At 39.1% G+C, this 21,536-nt stretch overlaps 2 protein-coding genes across 16 annotated transcripts in view; one reads left to right on the forward strand and one right to left on the reverse strand.

Annotated features, from left to right (window-relative positions):
• Nucleotides 1-4,611, forward strand: part of coro (protein coronin) — a 160,197-nt gene extending 155,586 nt beyond the window's left edge. For all 15 annotated transcript variants that reach the window (XM_071674860.1, XM_071674867.1, XM_071674870.1 and 12 more), the window contains one exon: nt 316-4,611. In XM_071674860.1, coding sequence (XP_071530961.1) covers nt 316-381 — 66 coding nt within the window. In that variant the 3' untranslated portion in view covers nt 382-4,611. The remainder of the gene's footprint in view (nt 1-315) is intronic.
• Nucleotides 4,601-21,536, reverse strand: part of LOC139755982 (uncharacterized) — a 72,413-nt gene continuing 55,477 nt past the window's right edge. The window contains exons 6-7 of the mRNA XM_071674854.1: nt 11,779-11,921; nt 4,601-4,755 (exon numbers count right to left, since the gene is read on the reverse strand). Coding sequence (XP_071530955.1) covers nt 4,719-4,755; nt 11,779-11,921 — 180 coding nt within the window. The 3' untranslated portion in view covers nt 4,601-4,718. The remainder of the gene's footprint in view (nt 4,756-11,778; nt 11,922-21,536) is intronic.

Genomic DNA, 21,536 nt, shown 5'->3' on the forward strand with positions numbered 1-21,536 from the left:
ACCCTTTTGTCATGTCTTATTTTCCCCTGGTTTTTCACTTGTGCCATAGTAGAAGTATAAGCTCAATTGTTTATTACTCAAAAACATGACTGTAACCATAAAAAATTCTAACACCAGTAATTTAATGTAATACTCTGTTATTCCTTGTATAGAATATATTGATATAAATTTCCTAACTTTTTATTTTTTCACTTTTTCTTACATCATATCAAGCGCAGTACAATATCATCAGTTCTTTTCCTTTTTTCTTCTAAGTATTTTGATATATTTTTTCAAATTCTAACAGATCCAACTAACACAGCCATATTTTGCCAGGCCCCAAGCAATCTTTCTGCCAACACTGTCAACAACAATTGTGACATGGCCCCAGACGAGGTGTAGATGCCAGAGACTGCCAGAACTGAGTCCCTCTGTCACAAGAAGTGGTGATATTTATGAGACATGGACTTTGCACTCACCATGCAAAGTCCCAGTATATCACGGCCAGTCACGTGCAGAGATATGAGAGGAATCACTCTGGGGTATTGACAACTTTCACAGTGAATCTTCTCTCCAGTATGTAATACAGTAATCGGGTTGAATACCGAGTCTGGTTATGTAACTGATTTCCAAGTACGTTTGAGAAAAGGTTGTAGCAGTAATATCTCTCAGAGAAAATGTATGACTGGTGCATTGATTGTTTAGTCATCTGAGCCAAGTGGCTGTGAAGACCTTGTACATAATGTTTGTGTTGAGGAGTCTCGAGTTCGTTGCTCAGTAGTAACCAACCAGCTGTCCAGCCATAGCCCTATGTCTGATAACCTGCAGTTGGTTGTTGTCAGCCATAATTATTTGTCTAATAACCTGCTACTGGTTGTATGTTCAAAGCCCTTTAGGATGTTAGTATCTTTGTTGCCCTTGTAATTAGCTAAATAGGACTGTCACTGTCTTACCACTAATAATTTTCTGTAATGTTAAAGTTGGATATGATTGTTATAACCAAATTTGAGCTGTTAAATAATCTTTAATAAACAGATTCTGGGAGTGTAAATATCTGTTGTACAAACTATCTGTACAAAGTTATACAGGTATAATTTCATGACTAAATTCCTCTCAATTGATAATTAAAAGGTTTGATGCACAGGCAGGCTGAAAGTGCTGGCTGCTTTTATATTATTATAAGTATTATCATTTATTATTATTATTTACTTCCTTTTTATTTGGCTCAGTGTAGTTCCTATGCAGAGTGACCGCTTATTAACACCTACTAGTGAGGTTGACTGTAGCTTTACTTGTGTAACCAATAGGTTGATCATATCCATCAGGTTATAGTTATAGTGTACCACCACTGTAACTCACTCAGGCCAAAGTTCTGAGCTGCTTTAGACAATATACCGTACAGTTCAAAAGGGTTGACTGTACAAAACCCAGGTTGTCTGTGCTGGCTAATCAGGGTTCAGACTTGGATCTCATTTACCCTGGTGTTGCAGTTCAAGCTTGTGGCCATGTCGTACTCTTCCTATACATCTGGGTATCTACCTGTTCCCAGCATTTTCTGATTATTTAAACTATTTATTAATATTTGATTCGTTAGACTAATGTTTCCCTGAGTATAGTGGGAATATCATGGAACACAGAGGCAGTGTAGTGGATTCTGTTGTGGCTAAAGTTGTGGGGGATCTTAGACAACAAAATGTTTGTTGTTATTATTTATGCAGGCTTGGAGAGAAACAGTCAGTGAAATAACCTTAAGTAAATTCAGAATTAACAGTGTGGTTTATATAACTGATCTCAGTACATATTTGCCATATACCCACATCTCTGGCCACAACCCTGTCTTAATGTTCCTTTGAAGGTGCTCAAAATTAGCACTGGTAATGTGTTTACAGCTTATTTTGTTTTCTTGCAGATGGTAACAAATATTTTGTAGTATTAAGGCATTCATAATTTCTGTCCTTCAGGAGGGATAGTTTAAAATATAATTTTGGAAAGTATTTCTGTGGTCTCAAGCAATCAGCACACAAAGAAGAGAATTAAGTGCAAGTGGAGCAGAAGCAAAATTTCATTGTTCATTTATTTAAATACAATACATGTATTCCCATTTGACAAAAAAAAATTAATTTTGTAAAACAAACAATTAAGCTGTAGATACGAGAATCCTTACTTTGAAGCCAAAGCCTTTGTAAAGTAGCTGTGGGCTACATTGTTTCTTTTAAAGTTTTTGTATCATTAGAGAAACATGCAGTAATTTTTACATTATAATTATTATTTTTATTAAGTATGAATATGTCACATGGGCAAAATGAAAGACTGCATTTTTCTTGGGATGATAACATGCTTAGTGACAGCAATTCTGTATTGTTGTGTTCATTAGTAAGGAGTGGGGTAGTCAAGAATGCAAGCTGGATTTTTTTTTTGGGGGGGGGGGAAATTTTTCAGTATTGCACTTTTATTTGATATAGCTATTATTGAGGCGTGAAGATTTTGAATTTACTTATGTCGCAAACTGATTTCATAATGGGCTTCAAAAATTAAATTATTTATGTGTGTGATTCATGTGTGTTTCAGCATTTAAGTGGTGCTATGATATAATTAAGCCATAGTTTTATATGTATACATGTAATTCCATGACAGACATTATGCTCAAGTGGTTGACAGTAGCTTCATTATATACGTATATATATATATATATATATATATATATATATATATATATATATATATATATATATATATATATATATATATATATATACACACAACTTGTGTAAATTACCATCTTGCACAGTCATTCGTTATCATAAGCCATAGTTTTATATGTATACATTTGACTCTGACAATGTCATGGAATATTTGTGCCTTAAATGCAGAGCATGTTTTAATGCTCTGCAGTACCCCACCCCTTACCATTTGCTGAACGGATTTAAGTCCTTGTATGTGCCATTATGATAAAAAGAAGCTTGAAAACAATGATGTTGAAGACAAGCCAGGGTCACTCTAGAATGTTTAACCATACTGGCTTGAGGTAGTATGGGTGTTAGGAAATAATGACTAAGTATGAACTTAATTTTGCTGGAGTTTTATGTAGTTTAGCAAAAAAAAATATATATATAAATGGGATTTGTAAATGCACAATAGAACCTTGAGAATTTGCATGTAACCTTCAAGGAGTGGGTAGACTTTCGGGAAAATGCAAATTACTCTCTTGCACAAGCTTAGAACTTGTGTTCATAGGCACATGTTTTATTTTGGTAAATATTCAGTGAAGGCCTCCATCAATATTAATTTACTAATATTAATGAAAGTCCTATCTGTTGATTTGTTGCACTTAGCACAAGCATTTTACTCCAGTGGAGGTCAGATGGCTTTGAGATAAGATCAAAAGTGGAGTTAAATATTAAAGAACAAAAAAGTGAGCAGAACCTATGAAAAGCACACTGGACTTTCCCCAGAGATATCTTAATTATGCTATATCTCACATAGTGAAATAAAAAAAAAATGAAATGTGACATTGTTTAAACATTTGCATCCGAAAGCTCACAAGATTATTCATCTATTTTAATGAGTAGTTTTTAAATAAATGATTTAAAGTGTTCATATAATCTGAAAGAACAGTCTAAACATTCTTCCACTGAATGCTCACAGTTGCAGCAAATGGATGAAAGCAGACTATAGACATTGTTTCTCAGATAACTGAAAATAAGGTAAAAGATGTGGCCTTGAGGAAAGTCAGATGAAATTTGCATGGGTTATGTTCATTTCTATCCTTTTTTTTTTTTCTTAAATTCTGTCATTTTTCCTTAACCTTCAAAGCCTTATCTGCTTTAAATAGGTACTAATTTCTGTCAACCCTGTAGTTCTGCTGAGTAGAGTAAATTGACTGACAGAGCTTTCATCAGTATTCAGTTAACACTGTGGCAGCTTTAAACTGAAGTTACCAAAATTTTACCTACAGTTCAAAGAAATCAATGCAGTTTTGTGTTCCAGGTTATGATGTGCTTACAGTAGACTTAGAAAACTGTGCTAGTAAAATTTTACTCTTTCCATCATTTCAAGACTTATTTGTTCTTTATCTTTGAATTTTTAACCAACCCAATAACATACACAAGATGTTCTCATAAAAAATATGTTTGCTTTCTGTGATAATCGGTCTTTGTTATAGTCATCATCACTGTTAAAAAATATAATTCGTTTACATTTTTACAAAATTTCTTTGCAACTCTGGTGGATTATTAATTGATATCTCAAGGTTCTAATGTACTTGTGTATAATTAAGAAATGTAATTACTTTGATTGAAAACTTGAAATTATGATGCAATGTTTGCCATAATAAAGTAAATGTAATATGTATAGTTACCAAGATTAATAGTCATTAATTTTACCTCCAAACAGCCAAGAGTAACCTGCTACCAAGAGTAAATGTTGCAAGGGAGTGTCAGGAATTTTATATTTTTTAAAAAATGATTCAGGCTTACCAATTTTACGTAGATGTGATTCTGCTGGTTATCTGTATCAGTGTCCAGGGAAAATTGGCCATGTTGCACATGTGCAAAACTTGATCAGATGACTGCATATGTTGTACTTAATGCACAAATTTTTGTAATTATGAAAGTAAATAGAGTTTTCTAGAAACTGTCTTTTTATTGTCATATATTACATAAAAAAATTAAATACTTTAAAACCGAGTTATTTTCTTCATAAATAGTTTGTATTAGTCTTGCTTCTCAACTAAACCGCCCTCACACCAATGGTCTAACAGGAAGCTTATCTTGATCTCTAAAAGGAAAACAACGAGTATTAAATAATTTTGAGGATGCAAATTAGACTGGACATATTAATAACAATAGTTATAAACTGATTAGAACTACAACACACAAGTTAGCAATATGTTCACTGATGACAGTATACCTGTGCCAAAGATCCTATTTGGGTGCCATTAAGTGATTGGGTGACGTGTTTTTGATTGGTTGGTAAGAATATTCAGTGTATGTACGGTCATGGTAAAGGGCCTGAGGATTGGCAGAATGCGTGCATATTGCCACTGAACAAAGGGAATAAAGGTGAATGTTCAAACTATAGAGGCACAAGTTTGTCGACTATTCCTGAAAAATCGTATAGGAGGTTATTGATTGAGAGGGTGAAGGCATGTACAGAGCATCAGATTTGGGAGAAGCTGTATAGTTTCAGCAGTGGTAATGGATGTGTGGATCAGGTGTTTACTTTGAAGAATGAGTGTGAGAAATACTTATAAAAACATATGGATTTGTAAGTAGCATTTAAGAATCTGGATAAAGCCTATAATAGGGTTTATATAGATGCTGCGTGGAAAATATGCTGGTAGAAGCAGAGAAGTTTTCATCAAGGGTGTAAGGGATGTGTACAAGTAGGAAGAGAGGAGAGTGATTGGTTTCCAATGAAGATCAGTCTGCAGCAGGGGTGTGTGATGTCCCCATGGTTGTTAAATTTGTTTATGGATGGGGTGGTTAGAGGCAAATGCAAGAGTTTTGAAGAGAGGGGCAAGTATGCAGTCTGTTGGGGATTAGAGGGCTTGGGAAGTAAGTCAATTGTTGTTTGCTAATGATATGGCATTGGTGGCTGATTTAATTGAGAATTTGCAGAAGTTGGTGACTGAGTTTGGAAAAGTGTGTGTGAAAGGAGGAGGTTGAGAGTAAATATGGGAGCAATGAAGAATGGGTATCTTTGAAGGAATAGTAGTTCCACAACATTATATGTGGTTGCAAGGAGGATGGATGTTTTGAAAATTAAACTTTTGAGGACAACGTGTTGTAAATTGGTTTGATCGAGTAAGTAATGTAAGGGTAAGACAGATGAGTGGTAATAAAAAGAGTGTGGTTGAGAGAGCAGAAGAGGGTGTACTGAAATGGCTTAGACATATGGAGAGGATGATTAAGGAAAGGTTAATAAAGAGGGTATATGTGTCAGAGGTGGAGGGAACAAGAAGTGGGAGACCAAATAGGACGTGGAAGGATGGAGTGAAAAAGATTTTGAGTGATTGGGGCCTAAACATGCAGGAAGGTGTGCATGGAATACAGTGAACTGGAACGATGTGGTATACTGGGGTTGACATGCTGCCAAAGGACTGAACCAGGGCATGTGAAACGTCTGAGGTAAACCATGGAAAGGTCTAGAGGCTGAATGTGAGTGGAGGTGGCCTTTTTTCATCTATTTTCTGTGGGGTGGGGTGGTGCCAGGAATGGATGAAGACAAGCAAGTATAAATATGTACATGTTGACATGAATGTGTGTGTGTATGTATATACGAGTGGATGGGTTCTTCCTTCGTCTGTTTCCTGGCGCTACCTCATTGAAGCGGGAAATAGTGATCAAGTATAGTAATAATAATCCTGATTTTATGTATCAACATGATTAGGAATAAACAGGCAATGTCAGAAATTAATCCAACTATAATTTACTTTTGGGATGGGCTGTGCTCTTGACGCACCTACTTTATCACATAACATAATTCAACAAAGCTGTTAAATATGGTCTTACAAGGAATTAGAAAAACTGAAAAAAATTAAATGTCCCTAATCTCAAAGGAACTGGTATTTGTTCAACCACATAAGGTAAGTCTACCAATTCCATTACAGAAGGTATGGAGGAAAGGCATACAATTACAGTGATACACAGGTGTTTTAAGTGTGGCAGTAGTAGCATTAGCTACAAAAGTTACTGATATGGATATACCCACTTACGTTTAAGGCAATGTAAAGTAACACACGAGATTGACCTGATTAAAATTAGCATAAAATTAAAATGTACAAAAGTAAATAGCACTATATGGTAAAGTGAGTTTTTTTATATACATAAGATGATACTGAGATTCTTAAGTATGGCTATGTTTACATTTCACAAAGGCAGTACCAAAACAGGACTAACACAGCAAATCATGATAACTGCAAAGAAATTCAACTTTCTACTTCATGAGCTGTAAATTTCAGTATCAATAGTAATTTTTCTGAACAGCAAAGACTTTGCACCCTTATAGATGATGTTTTTATCCTTACAGAATGAGCAATAAACAGCATAAAACTAAATATGGCCTTGTAATTCCCACAAAGTTGCTACTGCTCTACTGCTATCAGAGACAAGAATGGACAGTGTTGTTTTCATAAAAGGCATAACATTTTTATTTTCAAAACTTTCTTTTTCATTTTACTGATAACATTAATACAGATACTATACACTGTGCTAGGTTGTCCTCTGCCAGTGGCCTGTTAAGGGTGAGGTACTAAAGACTAAGAAGCAGCACTAGAGTTCACCAGTTATAGATACTTTCCGGTGCCACCCCTTGTGGGAGTTTGCCGAGGGAACAGGCATCAGAGATATAGAAAGAATATATGTACACATTTTTTTCAGACTTGACTGCTGCCTCCCATGATAGCAAGGTAGTGCTCAGATCAGACAAAGAAAAGCTGCATCCACTCAAAGTGTCATGAATGCAATGAAACCACACGTCCCTACTCACAACCAGGCCCAACAACCTTTACATGGTTTACCCCAGATGCTTTACATGCCATTTCAGTCAATGACAGGATGTCCACCCCTTTATACTACATCCTTCCAATTCACTCTTATTTTATGCATGCCTTTGACTCTCATGTTCAGGTCCACTTAGTTTGGCCTACCTCTTTTATTTTTCCCCTTCACCTGGCACAAGTATTCTCATTGTTAACCTCTCCTCACGCACTCTCTCCTATGTCCAAACCATTTCAACACAACCTCTTCAGTTCTCTCAACCACACTACTCTTATTACCACACCTCTCCCTTACTCTTTATTACTTACTCAATTGAACCATCTAATATCATATACTGCCCTCAAACATTTCATTTCAACATCTCCACCCTCCTTTGCACGTTCCTTATCTATTTCCCATGACTCACATCCATTCAGTATCTTTGGGACTACTCAATCATACCCATTGTTGTTCTCCCAGATAATGGCCTCTTTCCACACACTCTTCAGTGCTCCCAGAACCTTTGCCCCTTCATCCATCCTATGACTCACTTCCACAGTTCCATTCACTGCCATGTCCACTTCCAGGTTCCTAAAACAGTTCACTTACATATTTTTGCCACTCAGATTCACCCCAGCTAACTTGTTCCTCTGCCCTAATACACCTAATAACCGTGCTTTTATTCCAACTTGTTCTCAACTTCCTACTTTCACACACTCTCTCAAACTGAGTCACTAACTTGTGCTGTTTCTTACTCAAATCCACCAACATAATATATGCTGTATATTCCTGTATCAGTGAGGTAGCACAATGAAACAAACAAAAAATGACTAGAAACCCTCCCCTCCATGTATTTTAACTTTCTAAAAGGGGAAACAGAAGAAGGAGTCATGCGGGGAGTGCTCATCCTCCTCAAAGGCTCAGATTGGGGTGTCTAAATGTGTGTGGATGTTACCAAGATGAGAAAAAAGGAGAGAGAGGTAGTATGTTCGAGGAAAGGAACCTGGATGTTTTGGCTCAATAAAACGAAGTTCAAGGGTAAAGGTGAAGAGTGGTTTGGGAATGTCTTGGGAGTAAAGTCAGGGGTTAGTGAGAGGACGAGAGCAAAGGAAGGAGTAGCACTACTCCTGAAACAGGAGTAGTGGGAGTATGTGATAGAGTGTAAGAAAGTAATCTCTAGATTGCTATGGGTAAAACTGAAAGTGGATGGAGAGAGATGGGTGATTATTGGTGCATATGCACCTGGGCATGAGAAGAAAGATCATGAGAGGCAAGTGTTTTGGGAGCAGCTGAGTGAGTGTATTAGTAGTTTTGATGCACGAGAACGGGTTATAGTGATGGGTGATTTGAATGCAAAGGTGAGTAATGTGGCAGTTGAAGGAATAATTGGTGTATATGGGGTGTTCAGTGTTGTAAATGGAAATGGTGAAGAGCTAGTAGATTTATGTGCTGAAAAAGGATATACATAAGTATATCCTTTGAAATGACAACCCCTTCCACCCGCATGTGCACGAGGTAGCGCTAGGAAAAGACAGCAAAGGCCACGTTCGTTCACACTCAGTCTCTACCCGTCATGTATAATGCACCGAAACCACAGCTCCCTTTCCACACCCAGGTCCCACAAACTTTCCATGGTTTAACCCAGACGCTTCACATGCCCTGGTTCAATCCATTGACAGCATGTCGACCCCAGTATACCACATCGTTCCAATTCACTCTATTCCTTGCACCCCTTTCACCCTCCTGCATGTTCAGGCCCTGATCGCTCAAAATTTTTTTCACTCCATCCTTCCACCTCCAATTTGGTCTCCCACTTCTCCTTGTTCCCTCTACCTCTGACACACATATCCTCTTTGTTAATCTTTCCTCACTCATTCTCTCCATGTGACCAAACCATTTCAATACACCCTCTTCTGTTCTCTCAACCACACTCTTTTTCTTACCACACATCTCTCTTACCCTTTCATTACTTACTCGATCAAACCACCTCACACCATATATTGTTCTCAAACATCTCGTTTCCAACACATCCACTCTCCTACGCACAACCCTATCTATAAAACACGCCTAATGTTACAAATTCTACATCTGAATAAAGGAAAGCAAATATGAAATACAAATCAAATAAAAACCATATAACATTGATGGAACCACTATTCCTTCAAACATACCCATTTTTGTTCTCCGAGGTAATGTTCTCGCCCTCCACACATTTTTCAACGCTCCCAGAACTTTCACCCCCTCCCCCACAGTGTGACTTACTTCTGCTTCCATGGTTCCACCCGCTGCCAAATCCACTCCCAGATAACTAAAACACTTCACTTCCTCCAGTTTTTCTCCATTCAAACATACCTCCCAATTGACTTGTCCGTCAACCCTACTGTACCCAATAACTTTGCTCTTATTCACATTTACTCTCAGCTTTCTTCTTTCACAAACTTTACCAAACTCAATCACCAGCTTCTGCAGTTTCTCACCCAAATCAGCCACCAGCGCTGTATCATTGGCGAACAACAATTGACTCACTTCCCATGCCCTCTCATCCGCAACAGACTGAATACTTGCCCCTCTCTCCAAACCTCTTGCATTCACCTCCCTAACAACCCCATTCATAAACAAATTTAACAACCATGAAGACATCATGCACTCCTGCTGCAAACCAACATTCACTTGGAACCAATCACTTTCCTCTCTTCCTACTCATACAAATGCCTTACATCCTCGATAAAAACTTTTCGCTTCTTCTAGCAACTTGCCTCCCACACCATATACTCTTAACACCTTTCACAGAGCATCTCTATCAACTCTATTATATGCCTTCTCCAGATCCATAAACGCTACATACAAATCCATTTGTTTTTCTAAGTATTTCTCACATATATTTTTCCAAGTAAACACCTGATCCACACATCCTCTACCACTTCTGAAACCACACTACTCTTCCCCAATCTGATACTCTGTACATGCCTTAACCCTCTCAATCAATACCCTCCCATAAAATATCCCAGGAATACTCAACAAACTTATACTTCTGTAATGTGAACACTCACCTTTATCCCTTTTGCCTTTGTACAAAGACGCTAAGCATGCATTCTGCCAATCCTCAGGCACTTCACCATAAGCCATACATACAGTGAATATCCTTACCAACCTGTCAACAACACAGTCACCCCCTTTTTTAATAAATTCCACTGCAATACCATCCAAACCCGCCGCCTTGCCGGCTTTCATCTTCCGCAAAGCTTTCACTACCTCTTCTCTGTTTACCAAATCATTCTCCCTGACTCTCACTTCACACACCACCTCGACCAAAACACCCTATATCTGCCACTTTATCATCTAACACATTCAACAAACCTTCAAAATACTCTTCATTTGTGGAAACCACTTCAGCACACCCTCTTCAGGTCTCTTAGCCGCACTCTTCATTATCACACCTCTCACTCTTTCACTACTTACACAATCAAACCACCTCACACCACACACTGACCTCAGAGATTTCATTTACAAAACACCCAACCTCCTCCACAAAGCCTTACCTATAGCCCATGCCTCGTATCCATATAATATTGCTGGGACTGCCATTCCTTCAAACATACCCATTTTCACCCTCCCAGATAATGTTGTCTCTTTCCACACATTTTTCAGCACTCCCAGAACCTTTGCCTCCTCACCCATGTTATGACTCACATTTGCTTCCATTTGCTGACATGGTCACTCTCAGGTATCTAAAACACTTCACTGCCTCCAATTTTTCTCCATTCAAAATCACATCCCCTACTAAACTGTCCCTCAATCCTGCTAAACCTATTAACATGCCTTTATTCATATTTACTCTCAACTTCCTCCTTTCACACACTCTTCCAAACTCAGTCATCAACTTCTGCAGTTTCTCATTCAAACCTGCCACAAGTGCTGTATCATCAACTTATATAACAAATGACACACTTCCCAGGCCCTCTCATCCCTCACAGACTCAATACTCACCCCTGTCTTGAAGACTTGCACCAACACCATTAATTATATGTATATGCAAGTTACTGTGATCTGATAATTCTCAAACCTCATGGTCTCTCAAGAAATTGGCAACATTCAAGGTAAGATGAGTGAGGTTAGCTACAAGATGTATTTGAGTTCTACTGGTGGGAAATATGACGATACAAGATTGAAATGTGGCAAGAAACAGTTTCATTCAAGTTTACTTCCTCACTTCACTGGACTTTTCTTGGTGACGTATTATCAGATGCTTCTTCATGAAAGGATAACAATTTCCTCAAGAAAATTTTGCAATCTTACAGGTTACTTTCTCAGTAATACTTACTTTTTATAACCAAACATATCTTTAAGGTTTAATTGCTTTGCACCAATTTGTTTCTTATTCTTTGTAGTGACAGATCGAGACAGTCCTAGACGTCTACATTCCTTCTGGTTTCTTATGCCTGACACTGTACCTCTGTGTTGTACCTGAAAGTTAAAAAAATTTACATGTTAAACCAAGAAAAATAAAAACCAACTTTTAAGTGTGGAAAATTTTTCTGGTCTTTAGCTAAGGGACTTGCTATTAATTTTTGTTGCTCTCGCTTTCCTTCACTTCTCCATTTTGACAGTACAATTGCTGTCTCTCCCATATACAAAGCAACTCTCTTTGGTTCTTGTTTCTGCTCTAACTCCACCTTGGATGACTATCATTCCTTCACACCCTGATTCTCCTATTACTAAACCTATGTCCCTCCCCATAATCTCTTTTCAAACTGTCTGAAAAGCAATTCTTTCTCTGGACACAAGTAAGGCTTATGGTCCTGATGGCATCCATCCCTATGTATTTAAAAAGGCTGCCTCTGAAGTTGCACCTGAGCTTTCTTGACTGTCCTCTTTCTATTTAAGAACCAGAACTTTTCCTTCTTAGAAGCATGCGTTGGTACACCCAACCCCTAAGAAGGGTGACCATCCTGCACTGCATCTAATCCTCAATCATTCCTCTGGTATCTTCATATCTTCATCTGAAATATCCCTAACCTCACCAACACATGGGCTGCCGGCATTCAGTCCACAAGCATACAATCTCTCCTTGTCACACATAACACTTGCCAAAATGTAACTCACACAACATATTCTTCTTAAGTCTAGATTTTCCTGTGGAGAGTGCTATGCAACAGCCCTACCTTTGGCAAAATAGCATTAGTAGGTATGAACATTAGGCAGAACATTAAGTAGAAACATTAGGTAGACGTAGTAGGCAGGAACATTAGGCAGAAACATTAGACAGAAGTAGAAGGCTGGAACTTTAAGGAGAAACATTTGACAGAAGTAGTTGGTTGGAACATAGGTAGAAGCATCTGGAAACATTGCATCAGAGTTACCCTCTGCCTTTGGCCTGTTAAGGATGAGGCACAAAAGCTAAAAGTGGCAACTGGAGTTCACCAGCCATGGAGACTCTTGCTGTAACCACTCACCTGAGGGAGTTCCAAGAGGGAGCAGGCATCAGAGACAGACTCATCAACACCCTTAGGGCACTGATCCATCTCTTTTGCAACCTAACTCTCTTCCCTATAACTTTCAATGTACTACTATAAATCTTGAAACATCTTTTGTCTGCCACATATTTTACTTGACTATACCATCCTGCAAGACTTTCACCAATGTGTTTTTCCAATAATTTCTTCTCACCACATATCTTCCTGATCTACATTGTTCAATCTAGCTATCCTCTTAGTTCCAGCTACACTACACAAGTTACCCATCTCCCTTTTTTTCCCCTATCATGACTTATACCAAAGTGTTTCACACCCACACAAATGTTCCTTCATGTAAGCTTCATATGAACACTGAATTTTCCATTCACCAGAACTCTCTGTACACTTCCAATCTTTATCCCTTGGACGACTTTAATCTCAACTTCAGCTTTCCCAATATTCTCCTTACTGATGGTAGCCACATACCTATATTCCTTTCCCAATACTCTCCTTACTAATGGTAGCCACATACCTATATTTATCCACATCTACCTGTTCATCATCCAGCCTGATACTGCACTGTGCTCTACTAACACTTTCAGTAATTTAAATCTTGCTTTTACTTGTAATGCCTTTCTGCATTCTCCATCTACATATATAACTGAAACAATCCACCATTCTAATGCATTTCTCCTATGATTCTCCCAGCAGCATTGTATTAAGTGGATACAACAATTCTGGCAATTTACATCGCTTCATCATGACTAGGCGCAGTACACTGCTAGCTCCTCACCATAATCTCATCTCAGATAATGATCCAACCAAAAAAAAATTGAATTGCCAAGGTGACACTCCCACTGTTATTTCAAGCCAATTTCTTAAACTCCTAGTTTTTCTTAAACAAACATTACTTCCACTAAAAAAGCTCTTTAACTATTCAGAAGTCTTCCACACATACCATATGGAGTCAGAACTTCCTGAAGAGTTTTAATTCCTTTTATGAAAAGCCTTTTCTATATCCATATATGCTGCACTCACTTTCCTTTTCCTTTAAACTTTCCCCACTACTTGTCTCAAAATGAAATCTGGTCTAAACATCTTTCCTCACCAACAAAGGGTTCACTGATTCTTGTACCCTAAGCAGTCACTCTTGTATCACAGACCTTGCCAACTATGTTAAGAATTATTCCTCTGTAATTCTGACAATCGATCATACTCCCTTTAACCTAATACTGTGAAGAGGAACAATTACTGCCTTCATGAAGATAACAAACACTGATGAACACATGACCACTTTGTTATAATATACACACTTGCCAGATCTACAACATGCTCACTACTCAGTCTATAACCCAAGCTTTTCCGATCTGTAAAAGCATTAATGCTCTTCCCACTTCAGCCTTCCTTTTGTTCTCCTCTCTCATATATCTATTCTTTTTTACTTTTAATCCTTATCCTTCTATAACAACAGACATGTCTCCCATTATTTCTTGTGATTCTTTAACCCTTTTGGTGCTATGGATGTCAACCTAAAATTAATTTATGTAAGAGGGTGCTACGTGCATCAATCTAAACACTTAATTTCCCACAAGCTGAATTCCACACACACTGTAAGCTCTACTGGCCAGTCACAGACTGTGAAAAGACCGTGGGAGGGTCTGGAGAACTTGGTAGGAACGTGGGAAGACCTAGAGAAGATCTGATGAAAAAATGGGTGGATTTAGTGAAAGACTTGAAGAGGAACTGAAAAGGATCTCAGGAAGACTTGAGGAAGACCAAGTTGTGCATTTATATGTTATTCTTTCATGGCTGAACTATAGTACCTACAGGCCCCAGATTTCAGGTGCAGTTATTTCAGAATTTGGACAGTTTTATGCTACTGTACATTGGCTTGAAAGAAGTTTCAGGCCATCAAAGGTTCCATTTTTTTTTTTAGGCAGTGCTGGGTACTCAAGCTAGTTTTAGAACAAAAAAAATGTCTAAGGTATATGTGCTGACACTTTTGGTGCAAATAAAGTTCTTTGTTCATTTATTTATGTCAATAAAGTTCAAGGTAAATAAAATATAATAATATATAAACAAAAAAACATGTACACTATGGTATGGAGACATCATGCACCCCTGCTGCAAACCGACATTCATTGAGAACCAATCACTTTCCTCTCTTCGTACTCGTACACAAGCCTTATATCCTCAATAAAAACTTTTCACTGCTTCTAGCCAACTTGCCTCCCACACCATATACTCTTAACACCTTTTACAGAACATCTCTATCAACTCTGTCAAACATTCTTCAAAGCAAACACCTGATCCACACATCCTCTACCACTTCTGAAACCACACTGCTCTTCCCCAATCTGATGTTCTGTACATGCCTTCACCCTCTCAAACAATACCCTCCCATATAATTTTCCAGGAATACTCAACAAAATTATACCTCTGTAATTTGAACACTCGTCTTTATCCCCTTTGCCTTTGTACAATAGCATTATGGATGCATTCCACCAATCCTCAGGTCCTTCACCATGAGCCATACATACATTACCCCCTTTTTTTTATAAAATCCACTGCAATACCATCCAAACCCGCCTTGCTAGCTTTCATCTTCCGCAAAGCTTTCACTACCTCTTCTCTGTTTATCAAATCATTCTCCCTAACCCTCTCACTTTGCACACCACCTCGACCAAAACGCCCTATATCTGCCACTCTATCATCTAACACATTCAACAAACTTTCAAAATACTCACTCCATCTCCTCACATCACCACTACTTGTTATAACCTCCCCATTAGCCCCTTTCGCCGATGCTCCCATTTGTTCTCTTGTCTTACGCACTTTATTTATCTCCTTCCAAAACATCTTTTTCTTTTTTTCTTTCTTTTAAACTATTCACCATTTCCCACGTTAGCGAGGTAGCGTTAAGAACAGAGGACTGGGCCTTTGTGGGATATCCTCACCTGGCCCCCCTCTGTTCCTCCTTTTGGAAAATTAAAAAAAAACGAGAGGGGAGGATTTCCAGCCCCCCGCTCCCTCCCCTTTTAGTCGCCTTCTACGACACGCAGGGAATACGTGGGAAGTATTCTTAATCCCCTATCCCCAGGGATAAAACATCTTTTTATTCTCCCAAAAATTCAATGATACTCTCTCACACCAACTCTCATTTGCCCTCTTTTTCACCTCTTGCACCTTTCTCTTGACCTCCTGCCTCTTTCTTTTATACATCTCCCACTCATTTGCACTATTTCCCTGCAAAAATCGTCCAAATGCCTCTCTCTTCTCTTTCACTAATAATCTTACTTCTTCATCCCACCACTCACCACCCTTTCTAATCTGCCCACCTCCCATGCTTCTCATGCCACAAGCATCTTTTGCACAAGCCACCACTGCTTCCCTAAATGCCTCCCATTCCTCCCCAACTCCCCTTACATCCTCTGCTCTCACTTTTTTCCATTCTGCACTCAGTCTCTCCTGGTACTTCCTCAAACAAATCTCCTTCCCAGGCTCACTTACTCTCACCACCTCTTCACCCCAACATTCTCTCTTGTTTTCTGAAACCTCTACAAATCTTCACCACCTCCACTAGATAATGATCAGACATCCCTCCAGTTGTACCTCTCAGCACATTAAAATCCAAAAGTCTCTCTTTCAGACGCCTATCAATTAACACTCTCTGGCCATCTCTCCTACTTACATACGTATACTTATATATATATGTATATATATCTCTTTTTTTTTTTTTCATTTTCCAAAAGAGAGAATAGAGAAGGGGGCCAGGTGAGGATATTCCCTCAAAGGCCCAGTCCTCTGTTCTAAACGCTACCTCGCTAACACGGGAAATAGCGAATAGTTTGAAAGAAAAAAGAAAAAGATCTCTTTTTAAACCAGGTATTCCCAATCACCAGTCTTTTTTCAGCACACAAATCTACAAGCTCTTAACCATTTCCATTTACAACACTGAACACCCCATGGACACCAATTATTCCCTCAACTGCCACATTTCTCACCTTTGCATTCAAATCACCTGTCACTATAACCTGGTCTCGTGCATCAAAACAGCTAACACACTCACTCAGTTGCTCCCAAAACATTTGCCTCTCATGATCTTCTTATGCCCAGGTGCATAGGCACCAATAATCACCCATCTCTCTCCATCCACTTTCAGTTTTACCCATATCAATCTACAGTTTACTGTCTTACACTCTATCACATACTCCCACAACTCCTGTTTCAGGAGTAGTGCTAATCCTTCCCTTGCTCTTGTCCTCTCACCAACCCCTGACTTTACTCCCAAGACATTCCCAAACCACTCTTCCTCTTTACCCTTGAGCTTCATTTCACTCAGAACCAAAACATCCAGGTTCCTTTCCTCCAACATACTACATATCTCTATACCCTGCAATTTTTGGTATTTTTCTCAGTAAAATACATTTCCTTCAAAACCTCATTATGAGAATTATTTTCTATGCTAAATACAAATACTGGGTTAAAATATTGTTTGGTTGTCTATGAATTTTAATTAAGCTATCAAATGAAGACAATTTTAAAGTATCATCTAATAATTCGCAATGTATACACTAGGTATGTAAATACATTGCGTCAATCTCAGGTTCAGAAAAGCGCTCCAACTGACTTTCGTATTTTATCTAAACAACTTCGCTAGAGCCCCAGGATATCCTCAAGCACCACAGGTCCATACCTGTGTCGATTTTAGGTTCAGAAAAGTCCTCTGACCTAATCAAGTATTTTTTCTTAACTTTGTTTGACTCCCAGGGCGCCCTCAAGCACCACAGGTCCATACCTGTGTCGATTTTAGGTTCAGAAAAGCGCTCCAACCCAATATCTCAAAATCTTTCAACTCCCAGAATGTCCTCATGTACCCAAGGTCCATACCTGTGTCAGCTTTAGGTTCAGAAAAGCGCTCCAACCCAATCCAGTATATCACCTCATAAACTTTGTTTAACTCCCAGAATGCCCTCAAGCACCACAGGTCCATACCTATGTTGATTTTAGGCTCAGAAAAGCATGCCAACTCACTTTAGTATATTATCTCAACAACTTCGATCGAGTCCCTGGATGTCTTCAACCACCAAAGTTCCGTACCTGTGTCAATTTTAGGTTTAGAAAAGCGCTCCGACCCATTTTAGTATATTATCTTAAGAACTTCGTTCAAGTACCAGGATGTCCTTAAGCACCACAGGTCCGTACCTGTGTCAATTTTAAGTTCAGAAAAATGCTCCAACCCAATCAAGTATTTTATCTCAACAACTTCGTTCAACTCTGAGGACACCCTGAAGCAACACAGATCTGTATCTGTGTAGATTTTAAGTTCAGAAAAGTGAACTAACTCAATTAGTTATTTTATCACAACAACTTCGTTCAAGTCCAGGGATACCTTCAAGCACCACAGGTCCGTACCTGTCGATTTTATGTTCAGAAAAGCTCTCTGACCTAATTGAGTATTTTATCTCAACAACTTTGTTCGACTCCCAGGACTCCCTCAAGCACCACAGTTCCGTACCTGTGTCAATTTTAAGTTGAGAAGAGTACTCTGACCTAATCGAGTATTTCATCTCAACAACTTTGTTTGACTCAGGATGCCCTCAAGCACCACAGGTCCGTACCTGTGTCGATTTTAGGTTCAGAAACGCGCTCCAACCCAATCAAGTATTTTATCTCAACAACTTCATTCAACTCCCTGGACATCCTCAAGCCCCACAGGTCCATCTGTGCCTCTATCGATTTTAGGTTAAGAAAAGCGCTCCGACATAATCTAGTATTATATCTCAACAACTTCCTTAGACTTCCAGGACGCCCTCAAGCATCACAGGTCCGTACCATTGTCAATTTTAGGTTTATAAAAGTGCCCCAACCCAAATGAGTATTTTATCTCAACAACTTCATTCGACTCCCATGATGCCCTCCAGCACCACAGGTTCGTACCTGTGTTGATTTTAGGTTGAGAAAAGCCTTCCAACCATATCAAGTATTTTATCTCAACAACTTCATTCTACTTCCAGAATGCCCTAAAGCACCACAGGTTCGTAACTTTGTCGATTTTAGGTTCAGAAAAGCATTCCAACCCCATCCAGTATTTTCCCTCAACAACTTCGTTGGAGTCCCAGGATGTCCTGAAGCACCACATGTCCACACCTATGTCGATTTTAGGTTCAGAAAAGTGCTCTGACTCACTTCAGTATTTTATCTTAACAACTTCGCTACAGCCCCAGGATGTCCTCAAGCACACAAGTCCGTACCTGTGTCGCTTTTAGGTTTAGAAAATTGCTCCGACCTAATCAAGTATTTTTTCTTAACTTCGTTCGACTCCAAGGACACCCTCAAACACCACAGGTCCATACCTGTGTTGAGTTTGAGTTAAAAAAAAAGTGCCCAGACCCACTTTAGTATATTATCTCTAGAACTTCGTTCAAGTTCCAGGATGTCCTCAAGCACCAGCGGTCCATCCCTGTGTCGATTTTAGGTACAGAATAAGGCTCCAACTCAATCAAGTATTTTATCTCAAATTCATTCAATATTCAGAAAAGTGCTCCAACCCAATCAAGTATTTACCTCAACTTTCATTCGACTCTGAGGACGCCCTGAAGCACAACAGGTCTGTATCTGTCGACTTTAGGTTAAAAAAAGTGCACTGACTCAATTCATTATTTTATCACAACAACTTCGTTCAAGTCCCAGGATACCCTCAAGCACCACAGGTCCGTACCTGTCGATTTTGATCAAAAAAGCTCTCTGACCTTATTGAGTATTTCATCTCAACTTTGTTCGACTCCCAGGATGCCCTCAAGCACCACAGGTCCATACCTGTGTCGATTTTAGGTTGAGAAAAGCACTCCGGCCTAATCGAGTATTTTATCTCAACTTCATTCGACTTTGAGGACACCCTGAAGCACAACAGGTCTGTATCTGTCGATTTTAGGTTCAGAAAAGTGCACCGACTCAATTCATTATTTTATCACAACAACTTTGTTCAAGTCCCAGGATACCCTCAAGCACCACAGGTCCGTACCTGTCGATTTTGATCAAAAAAGCTCTCCAACCTAATTGAGTATTTTATCTCAACTTCGTTCGACTCCCAGGATGCCCTCAAGCATCACTGAACACTCAGTACGCCCTCAAACATCACAGGCCTGTACCTGTCAATTCTAGGTTCAAAAAAGTGCCCCAAACCCACTTTAGTATATTATTTCAAGAACTTCGTTCAAGTCCCAGGATGTCTTTAAGCACAACATATCCGTATCTCTTGATTTTAGGTTCAGAAATGCGCTCCAATCCAATCAAGTGTTTTATCTCAACAACTTCATTCAACTTCCTAAACGCCCTCAAGCACTACTGGTCCGTCCGTGCCTCTATCGATTCTAGGTTAAGAAAAGCGCTCCGACATAATCTAGTATTATATCTCAACAGCTTCCTTCAACTCCCATGACGCCCTCAAGCATCACAGGTCCATACCATTGTCAATTTTAGGTTTATAAAAGCGCCCCAACCCAATCGAGTATTTTATCTCAACAACTTCATTCGACTCCCATGATGCCCTCCACCAACACAGGTCCGTACCTGTGTCGATTTTAGGTTGAGAAAAGCCCTCCGACCATATCGAGTATTTTATCTCAACTTTGTTCTACTCCCAGAACACCCTCAAGCACCACAGGTCCGTACCTTTGTCGATTTTAGGTTCAGAAAAGCGCTCCGATCCAATCCAGTATTTTAACTCAAAAGCTTCGTTAGATACCCAGGATGCCCTCAAGCACCACATATCCGCACCTGTGTCAATTTTTGGTTCAGAAAAGTGCTCTGACTCACTTTAGTACTTTATCTAAACAAATTTGCTAGAGCCCCAGGATGTCCTCAAGCACCACAGGTCCGTACCTGTGTCGATTTTAGGTTTAGAAAATTGCTCCAACCTAATCAAATATTTTTTCTTGAATTTGTTCGACTCCCAGGACACCCTCAAGCACCACAGGTCCATACCTGTGTCGATTTTAGGTTCAGAAAAGCACTCCAACCCAATCCAGTATTTTATCTCAAAATCTTTCGACTCCCAGAATGCCTTCAAGCACCTCTGTCAACTTTAGGTTCAGAAAAGCGCTCCAACCCAATCCAGTATGTCACCTCAACAACTTCATTCGACTCCCAGAATGCCCTCAAGCACCACTGGTCCATACCTTTGTTGATTTTAGGCTCAGAAAAGCATGCCAACTCACTTTAGTATTTTATCGCAATGACTTCGATTGAGTCCCAGGATATCCTCAACCACCAGAGTTCCGTACCTGTGTCGATTTTAGGTTTAGAAAAGCTCTCTGAACTAATCGAGTATTTCATCTAAACTTCATTCAACTTCCAGGACGCCCTCAAGCACCATATGTCCATACCTGTGTTGATTTTAGTTTCAGAAAAGTGCTCCTACCCAATCCAGTATTTTATCTCAAAATCGTTGAACTCCCAGAATGCCCTTGTGCATCACAGGTGTCGATTTTAGGTTCAGAAAAGTGCCCCGACCCACTTTAGTATATTATCTATAGCACCACAGGTCTGTACCTGTGTCGATTTTAGGTTCAGAATAGTGCTCCAACCTAATCAAGAATTTTATCTTCACAACTTCCTTTGACTC

Source organism: Panulirus ornatus, chromosome 20, assembly GCF_036320965.1.
Source record: "Panulirus ornatus isolate Po-2019 chromosome 20, ASM3632096v1, whole genome shotgun sequence".
NCBI classification, from domain to species: Eukaryota; Metazoa; Arthropoda; class Malacostraca; order Decapoda; family Palinuridae; genus Panulirus; species Panulirus ornatus.